Source organism: Oncorhynchus gorbuscha, linkage group LG16, assembly GCF_021184085.1.
Source record: "Oncorhynchus gorbuscha isolate QuinsamMale2020 ecotype Even-year linkage group LG16, OgorEven_v1.0, whole genome shotgun sequence".
In the NCBI taxonomy this organism is placed as follows: Eukaryota; Metazoa; Chordata; class Actinopteri; order Salmoniformes; family Salmonidae; genus Oncorhynchus; species Oncorhynchus gorbuscha.
In genome coordinates this window covers 7,636,920-7,657,427 of record NC_060188.1, presented here as the reverse complement: position 1 = coordinate 7,657,427, position 20,508 = coordinate 7,636,920, and the positions used below count along the sequence as shown (strand labels likewise).

The 20,508-nt window shown below is 53.7% G+C and overlaps 1 protein-coding gene across 4 annotated transcripts in view; it reads left to right on the top strand.

The window, feature by feature from the left end:
* Positions 1-20,508, top strand: part of cep112 (centrosomal protein 112) — a 263,230-nt gene that overhangs the window by 188,426 nt on the left and 54,296 nt on the right. For 3 of the 4 annotated variants that reach the window (XM_046306155.1, XM_046306156.1, XM_046306157.1), the window contains one exon: positions 1,398-1,460. The exons of the other annotated variant lie outside the window; for it this stretch is intronic. In XM_046306155.1, the coding sequence (XP_046162111.1) occupies positions 1,398-1,460 (63 nt within the window). The remainder of the gene's footprint in view (positions 1-1,397; positions 1,461-20,508) is intronic. 4 annotated transcript variants of the gene reach the window in all.

Sequence of the window (20,508 nt, the reverse complement as noted above, 5' to 3'; positions counted from 1 at the left end):
GTGTCTGTATGTTCTTCCTCCATGTTGTGTCTGTATGTTCTTCCTCCATGTTGTGTCTGTATGTTCTTCCTCCATGTTGTGTCTGTTGGTCTGTATGTTCTTCCTCCATGTTGTGTCTGTATGTTCTTCCTCCATGTTGTTTCTGTTGGTCTGTATGTTCTTCCTCCATGTTGTGTCTGTTGGTCTGTATGTTCTTCCTCTATGTTGTGTCTGTTGGTCTGTATGTTCTTCCTCCATGTTGTGTCTGTATGTTCTTCCTCTATGTTGTGTCTGTTGGTCTGTATGTTCTTCCTCCATGTTGTGTCTGTATGTTCTTCCTCTGTTGTGTCTGTTGGTCTGTATGTTCTTCCTCCATGTTGTGTCTGTATGTTCTTCCTCCATGTTGTGTCTGTTGGTCTGTATGTTCTTCCTCCATGTTGTGTCTGTTGGTCTGTATGTTCTTCCTCCATGTTGTGTCTGTTGGTCTGTATGTTCTTCCTCCATGTTGTGTCTGTATGTTCTTCCTCCATGTTGTGTCTGTTGGTCTGTATGTTCTTCCTCCATGTTGTGTCTGTTGGTCTGTATGTTCTTCCTCCATGTTGTGTCTGTTGGTCTGTATGTTCTTCCTCCATGTTGTGTCTGTTGGTCTGTATGTTCTTCCTCCATGTTGTATCTGTATGTTCTTCCTCCATGTTGTGTCTGTATGTTCTTCCTCCATGTTGTGTCTGTTGGTCTGTATGTTCTTCCTCCATGTTGTGTCTGTATGTTCTTCCTCCATGTTGTGTCTGTTGGTCTGTATGTTCTTCCTCCATGTTGTGTCTGTATGTTCTTCCTCCATGTTGTGTCTGTTGGTCTGTATGTTCTTCCTCCATGTTGTGTCTGTTGGTCTGTATGTTCTTCCTCCATGTTGTGTCTGTTGGTCTGTATGTTCTTCCTCCATGTTGTATCTGTATGTTCTTCCTCCATGTTGTATCTGTATGTTCTTCCTCCATGTTGTGTCTGTATGTTCTTCCTCCATGTTGTGTCTCCCCTGTCCCAGTTTCCTTCTGTTTTTCCCTGATAATTGGCAGCCGTGGCTGATTTCTCCCCCTCTTCCTGTTAAGTGATGAATGGTTGGCAGGGCATCAGAGGGAGCGGTGTGCCCCCGGGCCACTCACTGGCTGCTGCTGCCACAGGGGCGTGGAGCCTGGCACTGTGCCCAGAGTAACGCCAGCCCAGCGACATGCAGGCAGGGGACACTGCCAAGAGACAGGGGTCAACGGCTGTGTGTGTGTGTGTATGTGTGTGTGTGTGTACTTCCTACAAACAGGTCCAATTTCAAACCTCACTGTCTTACTCTCTCTTTCCCTCTATGTCTTGTGTGTGTCTGCATGCAAATCTCTTACTCTCTCTTTCCCTCTCTCCACTTTGTGATGCAGACGAACACCAGGCTAAAGCAGATTGAGAAGGAATACAGTCAGAAGCTTGCCAAGTCTGCTCAGGTAAACACTTCTCTTTTCCTGTTTTTGGCCTTCTTTTTTGGAAGATTTGTTGGAAGAAAAAAAAAGCACACAAACGTTCAGGAGCTGTGAGAAACAATATACACTCCCCCCTTCCCTCCCTGCTTTAACACAAATACACACACACACACTTTTACAACACACACATATATACCACACACCAAGTTTAACGTAATGCTGCAGACAAATTCATCTACATGTTTAAATGTCTACCCTCTACCTCCTAGGTTTTTTCTTTCTTTCATCTCTCTTTCTATCTCTCTCTCTCTCTCTCTCTCTCTCTCTGTCGCCATGACGTCAGGGGTGTTGTTCGTTCTCCCCCTCTCTTTCTCTCTCCCGCTCCCCTTCCCTGGCCATGACGTCAGGGGTGTTGTTCGTTCTCTCCCTCTCTTTCTCTCTCCCCTCCCGCTCCCTGGCCATGACGTCAGGGGTGTTGTTCTCCCCCCTCTCTTTCTCTCTCCCGCTCCCCTTCCCTGGCCATGACGTCAGGGGTGTTGTTCGTTCTCCCCCCTCTTTCTCTCTCCCGCTCCCCTTCCCCCATGACGTCAGGGGTGTTGTTCGTTCTCCCCCCTCTCTTTCTCTCTCCCGCTCCCCTTCCCTGGCCATGACGTCAGGGGTGTTGTTCGTTCTCCCCCCTCTCTTTCTCTCTCCCGCTCCCCTTCCCTGGCCATGACGTCAGGGGTGTTGTTCGTTCTCTCTCTCCCCTTCCCTGGCCATGATGTCAGGGGTGTTGTTCGTTCTCCCCCTCTCTTTCTCTCCCCCTCCCGCTCCCCTTCCCTGGCCATGACGTCAGGGGTGTTGTTCGTTCTCCCCCCCTCTTTCTCTCCCCCGCTCCCCTTCCCTGGCCATGACGTCAGGGGTGTTGTTCGTTCTCCTCCCCTCTCTTTCTCTCTCCCGCTCCCCTTCCCTGGCCATGATGTCAGGGGTGTTGTTCGTTCTCCTCCCTTCTCTTTCTCTCTCCCCTCCCGCTCCCCTTCCCTGGCCATGATGTCAGGGGTGTTGTTCGTTCTCCTCCCCTCTCTTTCTCTCTCCCCTCCCGCTCCCCTTCCCTGGCCATGACGTCAGGGGTGTTGTTCGTTCTCCCCCCTCTCTCTCTCTCTCCCCGCTCCCCTTCCCTGGCCATGACCCCGTTCTCCTCCCCTTCCCTGGCCTCCCCTTCCCTGGCCATGATGTCAGGGGTGTTGTTCGTTCTCCTCCCCTCTCTTTCTCTCTCCCCTCCCGCTCCCCTTCCCTGGCCATGACGTCAGGGGTGTTGTTCGTTCTCCTCCCCTCTCTTTCTCTCCCCCGCTCCCCTTCCCTGGCCATGACGTCAGGGGTGTTGTTCGTTCTCCTCCCCTCTCTTTCTCTCTCCCGCTCCCCTTCCCTGGCCATGACGTCAGGGGTGTTGTTCGTTCTCCCCCCTCTCTTTCTCTCCCCCGCTCCCCTTCCCTGGCCATGACGTCAGGGGTGTTGTTCGTTCTCCTCCCCTCTCTTTCTCTCTCCCCTCCCGCTCCCCTTCCCTGGCCATGATGTCAGGGGTGTTGTTCGTTCTCCTCCCCTCTTTCTCTCTCCCTCCCGCTCCCCTTCCCTGGCCATGACGTCAGGGGTGTTGTTCGTTCTCCTCCCCTCTCTTTCTCTCTCCCGCTCCCCTTCCCCGGCCATGATGTCAGGGGTGTTGTTCGTTCTCCTCCCCTCTCTTTCTCTCTCCCTCCCGCTCCCCTTCCCTGGCCATGACGTCAGGGGTGTTGTTCGTTCTCCCCCCTCTCTTTCTCTCCCCCGCTCCCCTTCCCTGGCCATGACGTCAGGGGTGTTGTTCGTTCTCCTCCCCTCTCTTTCTCTCTCCCCTCCCGCTCCCCTTCCCTGGCCATGATGTCAGGGGTGTTGTTCGTTCTCCTCCCCTCTCTTTCTCTCTCCCTCCCGCTCCCCTTCCCTGGCCATGACGTCAGGGGTGTTGTTCGTTCTCCTCCCCTCTCTTTCTCTCTCCCGCTCCCCTTCCCCGGCCATGATGTCAGGGGTGTTGTTCGTTCTCCTCCCCTCTCTTTCTCTCTCCCCTCCCGCTCCCCTTCCCTGGCCATGACGTCAGGGGTGTTGTTCGTTCCCCTCCCCTCTCTTTCTCTCTCCCCTCCCGCTCCCCTTCCCTGGCCATGATGTCAGGGGTGTTGTTCGTTCTCCTCCCCTCTCTTTCTCTCTCCCCTCCCGCTCCCCGTCCCTGGCCATGACGTTAGGGGTGTTGTTCGTTCTCCTCCCCTCTCTTTCTCTCTCCCTCTCCCCTTCCCTGGCCATGACGTCAGGGGTGTTGTTTGTTCTCCCCCCCCTCTTTCTCTCACCCGCTCCCCTTCCCTGGCCATGATGTCAGCAGGGGTGTTGTTCGTTCTCACCCCCTCTCTTTCTCTCTCCCCTCCCGCTCCCCTTCCCTGGCCATGACGTCAGGGGTGTTGTTCGTTCTCCCCCCTCTTTTTCTCTCACCCGCTCCCCTTCCCTGGCCATGATGTCAGGGGTGTTGTTCGTTCTCCTCCCCTCTCTTTCTCTCTCCCCTCCCGCTCCCCTTCCCTGGCCATGACGTTAGGGGTGTTGTTCGTTCTCCTCCCCTCTCTTTCTCTCTCCCGCTCCCCTTCCCTGGCCATGACGTCAGGGGTGTTGTTCGTTCTCTCCCCTCTCTTTCTCTCTCCTACTCCCCTTCCCTGGCCATGACGTCAGGGGTGTTGTTCGTTCTCCCCCCCTCTCTTTCTCTCTCCCGCTCCCCTTCCCTGGCCATGACGTCAGGGGTGTTGTTCGTTCTCTCCCCTCTCTTTCTCTCTCCCGCTCCCCTTCCCTGGCCATGACGTCAGGGGTGTTGTTCGTTCTCCCCCCCTCTCTTTCTCTCTCCCGCTCCCCTTCCCTGGCCATGACGTCAGGGGTGTTGTTCGTTCTCCCCCCCTCTCTTTCTCTCTCCCGCTCCCCTTCCCTGGCCATGACGTCAGGGGTGTTGTTCGTTCTCCCCCCCTCTCTTTCTCTCTCCCGCTCCCCTTCCCTGGCCATGACGTCAGGGGTGTTGTTCGTTCTCCTCCCCTCTCTTTCTCTCTCCCCTCCCGCTCCCCTTCCCTGGCCATGACGTCAGGGGTGTTGTTCGTTCTCCCCTTCCCTGGCCATGATGTCAGGGGTGTTGTTCGTTCTCCTCCCCTCTCTTTCTCTCTCCCCTCCCGCTCCCCTTCCCTGGCCATGACGTCAGGGGTGTTGTTCGTTCTCCTCCCCTCTCTTTCTCTCTCCCACTCCCCTTCCCTGGCCATGATGTCAGGGGTGTTGTTCGTTCTCCTCCCCTCTCTTTCTCTCTCCCCTCCCGCTCCCCTTCCCTGGCCATGATGTCAGGGGTGTTGTTCGTTCTCCTCCCCTCTCTTTCTCTCTCCCCTCCCGCTCCCCTTCCCTGGCCATGACGTCAGGGGTGTTGTTTGTTCTCCCCCCCTCTTTCTCTCACCCGCTCCCCTTCCCTGGCCATGATGTCAGCAGGGGTGTTGTTCGTTCTCTCCCCTCTCTTTCTCTCTCCCCTCCCGCTCCCCTTCCCTGGCCATGATGTCAGGGGTGTTGTTCGTTCTCCCCCTCTTTTTCTCTCCCTCCCGCTCCCCTTCCCTGGCCATGATGTCAGGGGTGTTGTTCGTTCTCCTCCCCTCTCTTTCTCTCTCCCGCTCCCCTTCCCTGGCCATGATGTCAGGGGTGTTGTTCGTTCTCCTCCCCTCTCTTTCTCTCTCCCGCTCCCCTTCCCTGGCCATGACGTCAGGGGTGTTGTTCGTTCTCCTCCCCTCTCTTTCTCTCTCCTCCCGCTCCCCTTCCCTGGCCATGACGTCAGGGGTGTTGTTCGTTCTCCCCTCTCTTTTCTCTCTCCCGCTCCCCTTCCCTGGCCATGACGTCAGGGGTGTTGTTCGTTCTCCCCCTCTCTTTCTCTCTCCCGCTCCCCTTCCCTGGCCATGACGTCAGCAGGGGTGTTGTTCGTTCTCCCCCTCTCTTTCTCTCTCCCGCTCCCCTTCCCTGGCCATGACGTCAGGGGTGTTGTTCGTTCTCCCCCTCTCTTTCTCTCTCCCGCTCCCCTTCCCTGGCCATGACGTCAGGGGTGTTGTTCGTTCTCCCCCTCTCTTTCTCTCTCCCGCTCCCCTTCCCTGGCCATGACGTCAGGGGTGTTGTTCGTTCTCCCCCCTCTCTTTCTCTCTCCCCTCCCGCTCCCCTTCCCTGGCCATGACGTCAGGGGTGTTGTTCGTTCTCCTCCCCTCTCTTTTCTCTCTCTCCCCTTCCCTGGCCATGATGTCAGGGGTGTTGTTCGTTCTCCTCCCCTCTCTTTCTCTCTCCCTCCCGCTCCCCTTCCCTGGCCATGATGTCAGGGGTGTTGTTCGTTCTCCTCCCCTCTCTTTCTCTCTCCCTCCCGCTCCCCTTCCCTGGCCATGATGTCAGGGGTGTTGTTCGTTCTCCCCCTCTCTTTCTCTCTCCCGCTCCCCTTCCCTGGCCATGATGTCAGGGGTGTTGTTCGTTCTCCCCCTCTCTTTCTCTCTCCCGCTCCCCTTCCCTGGCCATGACGTCAGGGGTGTTGTTCGTTCTCCCCCTCTCTTTCTCTCTCCCGCTCCCCTTCCCTGGCCATGACGTCAGGGGTGTTGTTCGTTCTCCTCCCTCTCTTTCTCTCTCCCCTCCCCTTCCCTGGCCATGACGTCAGGGGTGTTGTTCGTTCTCCCCCTCTCTTTCTCTCCCCGCTCCCCTTCCCTGGCCATGACGTCAGGGGTGTTGTTCGTTCTCCCCCTCTCTTTCTCTCTCCCTCCCGCTCCCCTTCCCTGGCCATGACGTCAGGGGTGTTGTTCGTTCTCCTCCCCTCTCTTTCTCTCTCCCTCCCGCTCCCCTTCCCTGGCCATGACGTCAGGGGTGTTGTTCGTTCTCCCCCCTCTCTTTCTCTCTCCCGCTCCCCTTCCCTGGCCATGACGTCAGGGGTGTTGTTCGTTCTCCTCCCCTCTCTTTCTCTCTCCCCTCCCGCTCCCCTTCCCTGGCCATGACGTCAGGGGTGTTGTTCGTTCCCCTCCCCCTCTCTTTCTCTCTCCCCTCTCCTCTCTCCCCTTCCCTGGCCATGACGTCAGGGGTGTTGTTCGTTCTCCCCCCTCTTTCTCTCTCTCCCGCTCCCCTTCCCTGGCCATGACGTCAGGGGTGTTGTTCGTTCTCCTCCCCTCTCTTTCTCTCTCCCGCTCCCCTTCCCTGGCCATGATGTCAGGGGTGTTGTTCGTTCTCCCCCCCTCTCTTTCTCTCTCCCCTCCCGCTCCCCTTCCCTGGCCATGATGTCAGGGGTGTTGTTCGTTCTCCCCCTCTCTTTCTCTCTCCCTCCCGCTCCCCTTCCCTGGCCATGACGTCAGGGGTGTTGTTCGTTCTCCTCCCCTCTCTTTCTCTCTCCCGCTCCCCTTCCCTGGCCATGACGTCAGGGGTGTTGTTCGTTCTCCCCCCTCTCTTTCTCTCTCCCGCTCCCCTTCCCTGGCCATGACGTCAGGGGTGTTGTTCGTTCTCCTCCCCTCTCTTTCTCTCTCCCCTCCCGCTCCCCTTCCCTGGCCATGACGTCAGGGGTGTTGTTCGTTCTCCTCCCCTCTCTTTCTCTCTCCCGCTCCCCTTCCCTGGCCATGACGTCAGGGGTGTTGTTCGTTCTCCCCCTCTCTTTCTCTCTCCCGCTCCCCTTCCCTGGCCATGACGTCAGGGGTGTTGTTCGTTCTCCCCCTCTCTTTCTCTCTCCCGCTCCCCTTCCCTGGCCATGACGTCAGGGGTGTTGTTCGTTCTCCCCCCTCTCTTTCTCTCTCCCGCTCCCCTTCCCTGGCCATGACGTCAGGGGTGTTGTTCGTTCTCCCCCCCTCTCTTTCTCTCTCCCGCTCCCCTTCCCTGGCCATGACGTCAGGGGTGTTGTTCGTTCTCCCCCTCTCTTTCTCTCTCCCTCCCGCTCCCCTTCCCTGGCCACGTCAGGGGTGTTCGTTCTCCCCTTCCCTGGCCATGATGTCAGGGGTGTTGTTCGTTCTCCCCCTCTCTTTCTTTCTCCCCTCCCGCTCCCCTTCCCTGGCCATGACGTCAGGGGTGTTGTTCGTTCTCCCCCTCTCTTTCTCTCCCCCGCTCCCCTTCCCTGGCCATGACGTCAGGGGTGTTGTTCGTTCTCCTCCCTCTCTTTCTCTCTCCCCCTCCCCTTCCCTGGCCATGACGTCAGGGGTGTTGTTCGTTCTCCTCCCCTCTCTTTCTCTCTCCCCTCCCGCTCCCCTTCCCTGGCCATGATGTCAGGGGTGTTGTTCGTTCTCCTCCCTCTCTTTCTCTCTCCCCTCCCGCTCCCCTTCCCTGGCCATGACGTCAGGGGTGTTGTTCGTTCTCCTCCCCTCTCTTTCTCTCTCCCGCTCCCCTTCCCTGGCCATGACGTCAGGGGTGTTGTTCGTTCTCCCCCCTCTTCTCTCCCCCGCTCCCCTTCCCTGGCCATGACGTCAGGGGTGTTGTTCGTTCTCCTCCCCTCTCTTTCTCTCTCCCCTCCCGCTCCCCTTCCCTGGCCATGATGTCAGGGGTGTTGTTCGTTCTCCCCCTCTCTTTCTCTCTCCCTCCCGCTCCCCTTCCCTGGCCATGACGTCAGGGGTGTTGTTCGTTCTCCTCCCCCTCTCTTTCTCTCTCCCGCTCCCCTTCCCTGGCCATGATGTCAGGGGTGTTGTTCGTTCTCCCCCCTCTCTTTTCTCTCCCCTCCCGCTCCCCTTCCCTGGCCATGACGTCAGGGGTGTTGTTCGTTCTCCTCCCTCTCTTTCTCTCCCCTCCCGCTCCCCTTCCCTGGCCATGATGTCAGGGGTGTTGTTCGTTCTCCTCCCCTCTCTTTCTCTCTCCCCTCCCGCTCCCCTTCCCTGGCCATGACGTCAGGGGTGTTGTTCGTTCTCCTCCCCTCTCTTTCTCTCTCCCGCTCCCCTTCCCTGGCCATGACGTCAGGGGTGTTGTTCGTTCTCCCCCCTCTCTTTCTCTCCCCTCCCGCTCCCCTTCCCTGGCCATGATGTCGTCAGGGGTGTTGTTCGTTCTCCTCCCCTCTCTTTCTCTCTCCCCTCCCGCTCCCCTTCCCTGGCCATGACGTCAGGGGTGTTGTTCGTTCTCCCCCCTCTTTCTCTCTCACCCGCTCCCCTTCCCCTGGCCATGATGTCAGGGGTGTTGTTCGTTCTCCTCCCCCTCTCTTTCTCTCTCCCCTCCCGCTCCCCTTCCCTGGCCATGACGTCAGGGGTGTTGTTCGTTCTCCTCCCCCTCTCTTTCTCTCTCCCGCTCCCCTTCCCTGGCCATGACGTCAGGGGTGTTGTTCGTTCTCCCCTCTCTTTCTCTCTCCCGCTCCCCTTCCCTGGCCATGACGTCCGTTCCCTCCCTCTCTTTCTCTCTCCCGCTCCCCTTCCCTGGCCATGATGTCAGGGGTGTTGTTCGTTCTCCTCCCCCTCTTTCTCTCTCCCCTCCCGCTCCCCTTCCCTGGCCATGACGTCAGGGGTGTTGTTCGTTCTCCTCCCCCCTCTCTTTTCTCTCTCCCGCTCCCCTTCCCTGGCCATGATGTCAGGGGTGTTGTTCGTTCTCCCCCTCTCTTTCTCTCTCCCCTCCCGCTCCCCTTCCCTGGCCATGACGTTAGGGGTGTTGTTCGTTCTCCTCCCCTCTCTTTCTCTCTCCCGCTCCCCTTCCCTGGCCATGACGTCAGGGGTGTTGGTTCTCCCCCCTCTTTCTCTCACCCGCTCCCCTTCCCTGGCCATGATGTCAGGGGTGTTGTTCGTTCTCCCCTCTCTTTCTCTCTCCCCTCCCGCTCCCCTTCCCTGGCCATGACGTCAGGGGTGTTGTTCGTTCTCCCCCTCTCTTTCTCTCTCCCGCTCCCCTTCCCTGGCCATGACGTCAGGGGTGTTGTTCGTTCTCTCCCCTCTCCTTCTCTCTCCCTCCCGCTCCCCTTCCCTGGCCATGACGTCAGGGGTGTTGTTCGTTCTCCCCCCTCTCTTTCTCTCTCCCGCTCCCCTTCCCTGGCCATGACGTCAGGGGTGTTGTTCGTTCTCTCCCCTCTCTTTCTCTCTCCCTCTCCCCTTCCCTGGCCATGACGTCAGGGGTGTTGTTCGTTCTCCCCCTCTCTTTCTCTCTCCCGCTCCCCTTCCCTGGCCATGACGTCAGGGGTGTTGTTCGTTCTCCCCCCTCTCTTTCTCTCTCCCGCTCCCCTTCCCTGGCCATGACGTCAGGGGTGTTGTTCGTTCTCCCCCTCTCTTTCTCTCTCCCGCTCCCCTTCCCTGGCCATGACGTCAGGGGTGTTGTTCGTTCTCCCCCTCTCTTTCTCTCTCCCGCTCCCCTTCCCTGGCCATGACGTCAGGGGTGTTGTTCGTTCTCCTCCCCCTCTCTTTCTCTCCCCTCCCGCTCCCCTTCCCTGGCCATGACGTCAGGGGTGTTGTTCGTTCTCCCCCCCTTTCTCTCTCCCGCTCCCCTTCCCTGGCCATGATGTCAGGGGTGTTGTTCGTTCTCCTCCCCTCTCTTTTCTCTCTCTCCCCTTCCCTCCCGCTCCCCTTCCCTGGCCATGACGTCAGGGGTGTTGTTCGTTCTCCCCCTCTCTTTCTCTCCCCCCGCTCCCCTTCCCTGGCCATGACGTCAGGGGTGTTGTTCGTTCTCCCCCCTCTCTTTCTCTCTCCCACTCCCCTTCCCTGGCCATGATGTCAGGGGTGTTGTTCGTTCTCCTCCCCTCTCTTTCTCTCTCTCCTCCCGCTCCCCTTCCCTGGCCATGATGTCAGGGGTGTTGTTCGTTCTCCTCCCCTCTCTTTCTCTCTCCCTCCCGCTCCCCTTCCCTGGCCATGATGTCAGGGGTGTTGTTCGTTCTCCTCCCTCTCTTTCTCTCTCCCCTCCCGCTCCCCTTCCCTGGCCATGACGTCAGGGGTGTTGTTCGTTCTCCTCCCCTCTCTTTCTCTCTCCCGCTTCCCTTCCCTGGCCATGACGTCAGGGGTGTTGTTCGTTCTCCCCCTCTCTTTCTCTCCCCGCTCCCCTTCCCTGGCCATGACGTCAGGGGTGTTGTTCGTTCTCCTCCCCTCTCTTTCTCTCTCCCCTCCCGCTCCCCTTCCCTGGCCATGATGTCAGGGGTGTTGTTCGTTCTCCTCCCCTCTCTTTCTCTCTCCCGCCCGCTCCCCTTCCCTGGCCATGACGTCAGGGGTGTTGTTCGTTCTCCTCCCCTCTCTTTCTCTCTCCCGCTCCCCTTCCCCGGCCATGATGTCTGGGGTGTTGTTCGTTCTCCTCCCCTCTCTTTCTCTCTCCCCTCCCGCTCCCCTTCCCTGGCCATGACGTCAGGGGTGTTGTTCGTTCCCCTCCCCTCTCTTTCTCTCTCCCCTCCCGCTCCCCTTCCCTGGCCATGATGTCAGGGGTGTTGTTCGTTCTCCTCCTCCCCTCTCTTTCTCTCTCCCCTCCCGCTCCCCGTCCCTGGCCATGACGTTAGGGGTGTTGTTCGTTCTCCCCCCCTCTTTCTCTCACCCGCTCCCCTTCCCTGGCCATGATGTCAGCAGGGGTGTTGTTCGTTCTCCCCCCCTCTCTTTCTCTCTCCCCTCCCGCTCCCCTTCCCTGGCCATGACGTCAGGGGTGTTGTTCGTTCTCCCCCTCTCTTTCTCTCTCCCGCTCCCCTTCCCTGGCAATGACGTCAGGGGTGTTGTTCGTTCTCCTCCCCTCTCTTTCTCTCTCCCTCCCGCTCCCCTTCCCTGGCCATGACGTCAGGGGTGTTGTTCGTTCTCCCCCTCTCTTTCTCTCTCCCGCTCCCCTTCCCTGGCCATGACGTCAGGGGTGTTGTTCGTTCTCCTCCCCTCTCTTTCTCTCTCCCCTCCTGCTCCCCTTCCCTGGCCATGACGTTAGGGGTGTTGTTCGTTCTCCTCCCCTCTCTTTCTCTCTCCCGCTCCCCTTCCCTGGCCATGACGTCAGGGGTGTTGTTCGTTCTCCCCCCCTCTCTTTCTCTCTCCCCTCCCGCTCCCCTTCCCTGGCCATGACGTTAGGGGTGTTGTTCGTTCTCCTCCCCTCTCTTTCTCTCTCCCGCTCCCCTTCCCTGGCCATGACGTCAGGGGTGTTGTTCGTTCTCCCCCTCTCTTTCTCTCTCCCGCTCCCCTTCCCTGGCCATGACGTCAGGGGTGTTGTTCGTTCTCCCCCCTCTCTTTCTCTCTCCCGCTCCCCTTCCCTGGCCATGATGTCAGGGGTGTTGTTCGTTCTCCCCCTCTCTTTCTCTCTCCCGCTCCCCTTCCCTGGCCATGATGTCAGGGGTGTTGTTCGTTCTCCCCCTCTTTCTCTCTCCCGCTCCCCTTCCCTGGCCATGATGTCAGGGGTGTTGTTCGTTCTCCCCCTCTCTTTCTCTCTCCCGCTCCCCTTCCCTGGCCATGATGTCAGGGGTGTTGTTCGTTCTCCCCCTCTCTTTCTCTCTCCCGCTCCCCTTCCCTGGCCATGATGTCAGGGGTGTTGTTCGTTCCCCCCCCCTCTTTCTCTCTCCCGCTCCCCTTCCCTGGCCATGATGTCAGGGGTGTTGTTCGTTCCCCGCTCCCCTTCCCTGGCCATGATGTCAGGGGTGTTGTTCGTTCTCCCCCCCTCTTTCTCTCTCCCGCTCCCCTTCCCTGGCCATGACGTCAGGGGTGTTGTTCGTTCTCCTCCCCTCTCTTTCTCTCTCCCGCTCCCCTTCCCTGGCCATGATGTCAGGGGTGTTGTTCACTCTCCCCCCCTCTCTTTCTCTCTCCCCTCCCGCTCCCCTTCCCTGGCCATGACGTCAGGGGTGTTGTTTGAAGGTTCTCCTCTCTGACCAGGACCATATGTTTAACATTAAACCTAATCTCCTCAGACTGAGAGCAGTTAAAGCCAGAGGAACTCACCTCTCTGTTCATGAATCAAAACCACCAGGCCATTCCTCCTCTTCTCCATTCTTCCCCCCATTCTACCCTTTCTCTCTCGTCTCGCTCTGTTTGGACATGTGGGAGGCTTTAAAGCTACAGTCTGAGATTTGTTTTTTAAGCAAAAATATAAAGAATTGAAATGACCGTTGAAAAGATTCCCAGATTTCAGACTGTGGCTTCAAAGTGCCTTTTAGCTGGGCAGTATAAAACATTTAAAAATAAACACAAGTCACTGTTTTTATGTTTGAAAACAAAGAAGATTAGATCTATCCTAATCTGAAATATAGGGGTGAAATATCATATTCCATCACAGGCTTTAATTGCTAAATCATGACCTTAGAAGAAACTATTTTTGTCTTTCTCTCTCTTTTTTCAATCCCCCTGTTTTGGGTCACTTTTGACGGCGACAGCGTTGAGTTGAAAGCGAGGTTGACAAGCAGAGATGTTGTGACTAAACAGGAGCTTATGAAGTTGCACAATGCCCCCGACATGAAACGTGTCTCGGGTGGTAGTTGAAAGTTCACTCTGTGTTAACTCGTCTTTGCTATGTGGCGAGGTAAAGTTTCCGTCAACAGAGGCTGCAAAAGATGAATCCTCTGTTTTGAAGGGGTGCAACTAACGCTCGCACGAGTTCAACTTAACACCCTTCCTCTGCATTCTGTTGCTGAAAACCCCAGTTCCATGTGTTCGACAATGACTGAACCCAACGCTCGAAGGACATTACACATGCATGTGTTTATTTCTAAGATAAGAGGACGTCTACCCACCATAACGCTCGAAGGACATTACACATGCATGTGTTTATTTCTAAGATAAGAGGACGTCTACCCACCATAACGCTCGAAGGACATTACACATGCATGTGTTTATTTCTAAGATAAGAGGACGTCTACCCACCATAACGCTCAAAGGACATTACACATGCATGTGTTTATTTCTAAGATAAGAGGAAGTCTACCCACCATAACGCTCGAAGGACATTACACATGCATGTGTTTATTTCTAAGTTAAGAGGACGTCTACCCACCATAACGCTCGAAGGACATTACACATGCATGTGTTTATTTCTAAGATAAGAGGAAGTCTACCCACCCGAAGGACATTACACATGCATGTGTTTATTTCTAAGATAAGAGGAACGCTCGAAGGACATTACACATGCATGTGTTTATTTCTAAGATAAGAGGAAGTCTACCCACCATAACGCTCGAAGGACATTACACATGCATGTGTTTATTTCTAAGATAAGAGGACGTCTACCCACCATAACGCTCGAAGGACATTACACATGCATGTGTTTATTTCTAAGATAAGAGGACGTCTACCCACCATAACGCTCGAAGGACATTACACATGCATGTGTTTATTTCTAAGATAAGAGGACGTCTACCCACCATAACGCTCGAAGGACATTACACATGCATGTGTTTATTTCTAAGTTAAGAGGACGTCTACCCACCATAACGCTCAAAGGACATTACACATGCATGTGTTTATTTCTAAGATAAGAGGACGTCTACCCACCATAACGCTCGAAGGACATTACACATGCATGTGTTTATTTCTAAGTTAAGAGGACATCTACCCACCATATTAAAGCACACTATCTGTTGGTATTTGTAGCATGTGTTAGCTGCTTGACTTTCAAAGGTGTTGTGTAGGGACTAAATAGGTTTTAATGCATAGGAGCCCTGGGGGCAACTGGATCGAATGTAAACAGAGGGCCTTTGAACCTTGGAGGCTGCCCTCACTGTGTAACCCCTAAGTGTCTGTCAGAGGTCATCGATCTCTCTCGCAGGGAGAGCACTGCAGCATGGGTAGTAGTATCCCAATTAAAACAGAGCAAGCCGCCATACATTATCCTGAGGGCACTAGGGTAGACGCATGCAGTGTGGATGCACGCACACACAACACGCACACACACAGTGTGAACAAACACACACTCATACAACACACACACACACACACAGGGTCCTTTGAGCTTCGATAATTAGCGTCTCTGAAATCCGGGCCGCTTAATCGTCTTGCTGAGCGTGGCCTTCCTGAGTGACCTCTGAACCCAGCCCCGGTTTGTTTCTCTTCTCTGGTTAATGATGAGGCAACAGTGGGGGTCCCCGGGAGCTCCCCCAGCCCTTTATCTCAACACTGCTTCTGGTTGAACATGGGAAAGGCTTGTAATAACAAGATGAATCCAGTTAGGAGCAGGAAACACATCTTTACTACTATTATTATTATTTCATGCATAGAAGTACTTAACATCCTAGTAGAATCAGGCAATAACTGAAAGATAAGTGATGTAAATGACAATCATGCCCTTCTGGGTGTTATGTAACTATTTGTTGCTTCTGATCTGGGATTAGTTCACTTTCTTCTGGTTCTTGTTAAGGCCCTAGTGAGTTCATTGTTAAGGCCCTAGTGAGTTCATTGTTAAGGCCCTAGTGAGTTCATTGTTAAGGCCCTAGTGAGTTCATTGTTAAGGCCCTAGTGAGTTCATTGTTAAGGCCCTAGTGAGTTCATTGTTAAGGCCCAAGTGAGTTCATTGTTAAGGCCCTAGTGAGTTCATTGTTAAGGCCCTAGTGAGTTCATTGTTAAGGCCCTAGTGAGTTCATTGTTAAGGCCCTAGTGAGTTCATTGTTAAAGGCCCTAGTGAGTTCATTGTTAAGGCCCTAGTGAGTTCATTGTTAAGGCCCTAGTGAGTTCATTGTTAAGGCCCTAGTGAGTTCATTGTTAAGGCCCTAGTGAGTTCATTGTTAAGGCCCTAGTGAGTTCATTGTTAAGGCCCTAGTGAGTTCATTGTTAAGGCCCTAGTGAGTTCATTGTTAAGGCCCTAGTGAGTTCATTGTTAAGGCCCTAGTGAGTTCATTGTTAAGGCCCAAGTGAGTTCATTGTTAAGGCCCAAGTGAGTTCATTGTTAAGGCCCTAGTGAGTTCATTGTTAAGGCCCTAGTGAGTTCATTGTTAAGGCCCTAGTGAGTTCATTGTTAAGGCCCTAGTGAGTTCATTGTTAAGGCCCTAGTGAGTTCATTGTTAAGGCCCTAGTGAGTTCATTGTTAAGGCCCTAGTGAGTTCATTGTTAAGGCCCTAGTGAGTTCATTGTTAAGGCCCAAGTGAGTTCATTGTTAAGGCCCAAGTGAGTTCATTGTTAAGGCCCTAGTGAGTTCATTGTTAAGGCCCTAGTGAGTTCATTGTTAAGGCCCTAGTGAGTTCATTGTTAAGGCCCTAGTGAGTTCATTGTTAAGGCCCTAGTGAGTTCATTGTTAAGGCCCTAGTGAGTTCATTGTTAAGGCCCTAGTGAGTTCATTGTTAAGGCCCTAGTGAGTTCATTGTTAAGGCCCTAGTGAGTTCATTGTTAAGGCCCAAGTGAGTTCATTGTTAAGGCCCAAGTGAGTTCATTGTTAAGGCCCAAGTGAGTTCATTGTTAAGGCCCTAGTGAGTTCATTGTTAAGGCCCTAGTGAGTTCATTGTTAAGACCCTAGTGAGTTCATTGTTAAGGCCCTAGTGAGTTCATTGTTAAGGCCCTAGTGAGTTCATTGTTAAGGCCCTAGTGAGTTCATTGTTAAGGCCCTAGTGAGTTCATTGTTAAGGCCCTAGTGAGTTCATTGTTAAGGCCCTAGTGAGTTCATTGTTAAGGCCCAAGTGAGTTCATTGTTAAGGCCCAAGTGAGTTCATTGTTAAGGCCCTAGTGAGTTCATTGTTAAGGCCCTAGTGAGTTCATTGTTAAGGCCCTAGTGAGTTCATTGTTAAGGCCCTAGTGAGTTCATTGTTAAGGCCCTAGTGAGTTCATTGTTAAGGCCCTAGTGAGTTCATTGTGTCACACTCTGTCTGTCATAGAGAACTGATAAATGGCCAGCCGGCCTCTGAGAGGCCCTGCAACTGCCTTTCATTCTGTATGTTCACTTTGAGGTGAGGCAAACCCAGCCTAAACAGAGCTACCAACCAGCCTGTGACATTAAAGACGGCCTGTTCAGGCCAATTACAGTACAGTACAGTCGGATGAAGCCCTCGATATGAGACTAGGTATAAAGGTACAAGAATAACGAGAAAGACATTGTTAATGAGTCATTATATCACTCCAGGCTACAGACGAGATGTTAGAGAATCTATAAGCAAAATAATTATTACGCCCAGAGTTGATGTTCCCATAATAATGGACCATTTGTTGCTTTCATGTGGCTGGTCCCGCTGACTAAATCAGTCTAATCTCTCCCTCTGCGGTCGGCTAAGTCGCTCATTCCCATAACTCCCACTCAATGAGAGGATTCCAGTAAGACTGTTGAACGAAGAGTTGAGTTGAACTAATGTACAGTAAACAATTATCTGTCTGTCTGTCTAGCCGAGCGCGAGCGGTTCAACGGGCCTGAGCAAGTAGTTTTCTCTCTTCCTATTTTTTCTCTCTCTAACTTATCTTTTCCCTCTCCTCTTTTCTCCCTCTCTGCTCTCTCTCCTCTCTTCTGCCTCTCTGCTCTCTCTCATCTCTTCTGCCTCTCTGCTCTCTCTCATCTCTTCTCCCTCTCTGCTCTCTCTCCTCTCTTCTCACTCTCTGCTCTCTCTCATCTCTTCTCCCTCTCTGCTCTCTCTCATCTCTTCTCACTCTCTGCTCTCTCTCATCTCTTCTCCCTCTCTGCTCTCTCTCATCTCTTCTCCCTCTCTTCTCCCTCTCTGCTCTCTCTCATCTCTTCTCCCTCTCTTCTCCCTCTCTGCTCTCTCTCATCTCTTCTCACTCTCTGCTCTCTCTCATCTCTTCTCACTCTCTGCTCTCTCTCATCTCTTCTCCTCTCTGCTCTCTCTATCTCTTCTCCCTCTCTGCTCTCTCTCATCTCTTCTCACTCTCTGCTCTCTCTCATCTCTTCTCCCTCTCTGCTCTCTCTCCTCTCTTCTCCCTCTCTTCTCACTCTCTGCTCTCTCTCATCTCTTCTCCCTCTCTGCTCTCTCTCATCTCTTCTCCCTCTCTTCTCCCTCTCTGCTCTCTCTCATCTCTTCTCCCTCTCTTCTCTCTGCTCTCTCTCTCTCTCTCACTCTCTCTCTCTCTCATCTCTTCTCACTCTCTGCTCTCTCTCTCTCTCTTCTCCCTCTCTCTCTCTCTCATCTCTTCTCCCTCTCTGCTCTCTCTCATCTCTTCTCTCAATCTCTGCTCTCTCTCATCTCTTCTCAGGTCTCATCTCTTCTCACTCTCTGCTCTCTCTCATCTCTTCTCCCTCTCTGCTCTCTCTCATCTCTTCTCACTCTCTGCTCTCTCTCATCTCTTCTCCCTCTCTGCTCTCTCTCATCTCTTCTCCCTCTCTTCTCCCTCTCTGCTCTCTCTCATCTCTTCTCCCTCTCTCTCCCTCTCTCATCTCTTCTCATCTCTCTGCTCTCTCTCATCTCTTCTCTCTCTCTGCTCTCTCTCATCTCTTCTCCTCTCTGCTCTCTCTCATCTCTTCTCACTCTCTGCTCTCTCTCAATCTCATCTCTTCTCCCTCTCTTCTCCCTCTCTGCTCTCTCTCATCTCTTCTCCCTCTCTGCTCTCTCTCATCTCTTCTCATCTCTTCTCACTCTCTGCTCTCTCTCATCTCTTCTCCCTCTCTTCTCCCTCTCTGCTCTCTCTCATCTCTTTCTCCCTCTCTTCTCATCTCTCTCTGCTCTCTCTCTCTCATCTCTTCTCTCCTCTCTGCTCTCTCTCATCTCTTCTCCCTCTCTCTCTCTCTCTCTCTCTCATTATATCACTCTCAGGCTATCTCTTCGAGATGTTCCTCTCTTCTCCCTCTCTCATCTCTCTCTCTCTTCTCCCTCTCTCTCTCTCTCTCTCCTCATCTCTCTCTTCTCACTCTCTCTCTCATCTCTTCTCCCTCTCTGCTCTCTCTCATCTCTTCTCCCTCTCTGCTCTCTCTCATCTCTCTGCTCTCCTCTCTTCTCTCTCTCTGCTCTCTCTCTCATCTCTTCTCACTCTCTGCTCTCTCTCATCTCTTCTCCCTCTCTGCTCTCTCTCATCTCTTCTCCCTCTCTGCTCTCTCATCTCTTCTCCCTCTCTGCTCTCTCATCTCTTTCTCCTCTCTCTCTCTCTGCTCTCTCTCATCTCTTCTCCCTCTCTGCTCTCTCTCATCTCTTCTCCTCTCTCTCTCTCTTCTCTCTCTTCTCTCTCTCTCTCTCTCTCATCTCTTCTCCTCTCTGCTCTCTCTCTCTCTTCTCTCTCTCTGCTCTCTCTCATCTCTTCTCCCTCTCTGCTCTCTCTCATCTCTTCTCACTCTCTGCTCTCTCTCATCTCTTCTCCCTCTCTCTCTCTCTCATCTCTTCTCCCTCTCTTCTCCCTCTCTGCTCTCTCTCATCTCTTCTCTCTCTTCTCCCTCTCTGCTCTCTCTCATCTCTTCTCCTCTCTGCTCTCTCTCATCTCTTCTCACTCTCTGCTCTCTCTCATCTCTTCTCCTCTCTGCTCTCTCTCATCTCTTCTCCCTCTCTGCTCTTCTCATCTCTTCTCCCTCTCTGCTCTCTCTCATCTCTTCTCCCTCTCTGCTCTCTCTCATCTCTTCTCCCTCTCTTCTCACTCTCTGCTCTCTCTCTCATCTCTTCTCCCTCTCTGCTCTCTCTCATCTCTTCTCCCTCTCTTCTCCCTCTCTGCTCTCTCTCATCTCTTCTCCCTCTCTTCTCCCTCTCTGCTCTCTCTCATCTCTTCTCACTCTCTGCTCTCTCTCATCTCTTCTCACTCTCTGCTCTCTCTCATCTCTTCTCCCTCTCTGCTCTCTCTCATCTCTTCTCCTCTCTGCTCTCTCTCATCTCTTCTCACTCTAATCATCTCTTCTCCCTCTCTGCTCTCTCTCCTCTCTTCTCACTCTCTGCTCTCTCTCATCTCTTCTCCCTCTCTGCTCTCTCTCATCTCTTCTCACTCTCTGCTCTCTCTCATCTCTTCTCCCTCTGCTCTCTCTCATCTCTTCTCCCTCTCTTCTCCCTCTCTGCTCTCTCTCATCTCTTCTCCTCTCTGCTCTCTCTCTCTCTCTCTCCTCTCTTCTCCTCTCTGCTCTCTCTCATCTCTTCTCACTCTCTGCTCTCTCTCATCTCTTCTCCCTCTCTGCTCTCTCTCATCTCTTCTCCCTCTCTGCTCTCTCTCATCTCTTCTCACTCTCTGCTCTCTCTCATCTCTTCTCCCTCTCTGCTCTCTCTCATCTCTTCTCCCTCTCTTCTCACTCTCTGCTCTCTCTCATCTCTTCTCCCTCTCTGCTCTCTCTCATCTCTTCTCCCTCTCTTCTCACTCTCTGCTCTCTCTCATCTCTTCTCCCTCTCTTCTCCCTCTCTGCTCTCTCTCATCTCTTCTCACTCTCTGCTCTCTCTCATCTCTTCTCACTCTCTGCTCTCTCTCATCTCTTCTCCCTCTCTGCTCTCTCTCATCTCTTCTCCCTCTCTTCTCCCTCTCTGCTCTCTCTCATCTCTTCTCACTCTCTGCTCTCTCTCATCTCTTCTCCCTCTCTGCTCTCTCTCATCTCTTCTCCCTCTCTTCTCCCTCTCTGCTCTCTCTCATCTCTTCTCACTCTCTGCTCTCTCTCATCTCTTCTCACTCTCTGCTCTCTCTCATCTCTTCTCACTCTCTGCTCTCTCTCATCTCTTCTCACTCTCTGCTCTCTCTCATCTCTTCTCCCTCTCTGCTCTCTCTCATCTCTTCTCCCTCTCTGCTCTCTCTCATCTCTTCTCCCTCTCTGCTCTCTCTCATCTCTTCTCCCTCTCTTCTCCCTCTCTGCTCTCTCTCATCTCTTCTCACTCTCTTCTCCCTCTCATCTCTTCTCCCTCTCTTCTCCCTCTCTGCTCTCTCTCATCTCTTCTCCCTCTCTTCTCCCTCTCATCTCTTCTCCCTCTCTTCTCCCTCTCTGCTCTCTCTCATCTCTTCTCCCTCTCTTCTCCCTCTCTTCTCCCTCTCTGCTCTCTCTCATCTCTTCTCACTCTCTTCTCCCTCTCATCTCTTCTCCCTCTCTTCTCCCTCTCTGCTCTCTCTCATCTCTTCTCACTCTCTTCTCCCTCTCATCTCTTCTCCCTCTTTTCTCCCTCTCTGCTCTCTCTCATCTCTTCTCCCTCTCTGCTCTCTCTCATCTCTTCTCACTCTCTTCTCCCTCTCTGCTCTCTCTCATCTCTTCTCACTCTCTTCTCCCTCTCTGCTCTCTCTCATCTCTTCTCCCTCTCTTCTCCCTCTCTGCTCTCTCTCATCTCTTCTCACTCTCTTCTCCCTCTCTGCTCTCTCTCATCTCTTCTCAC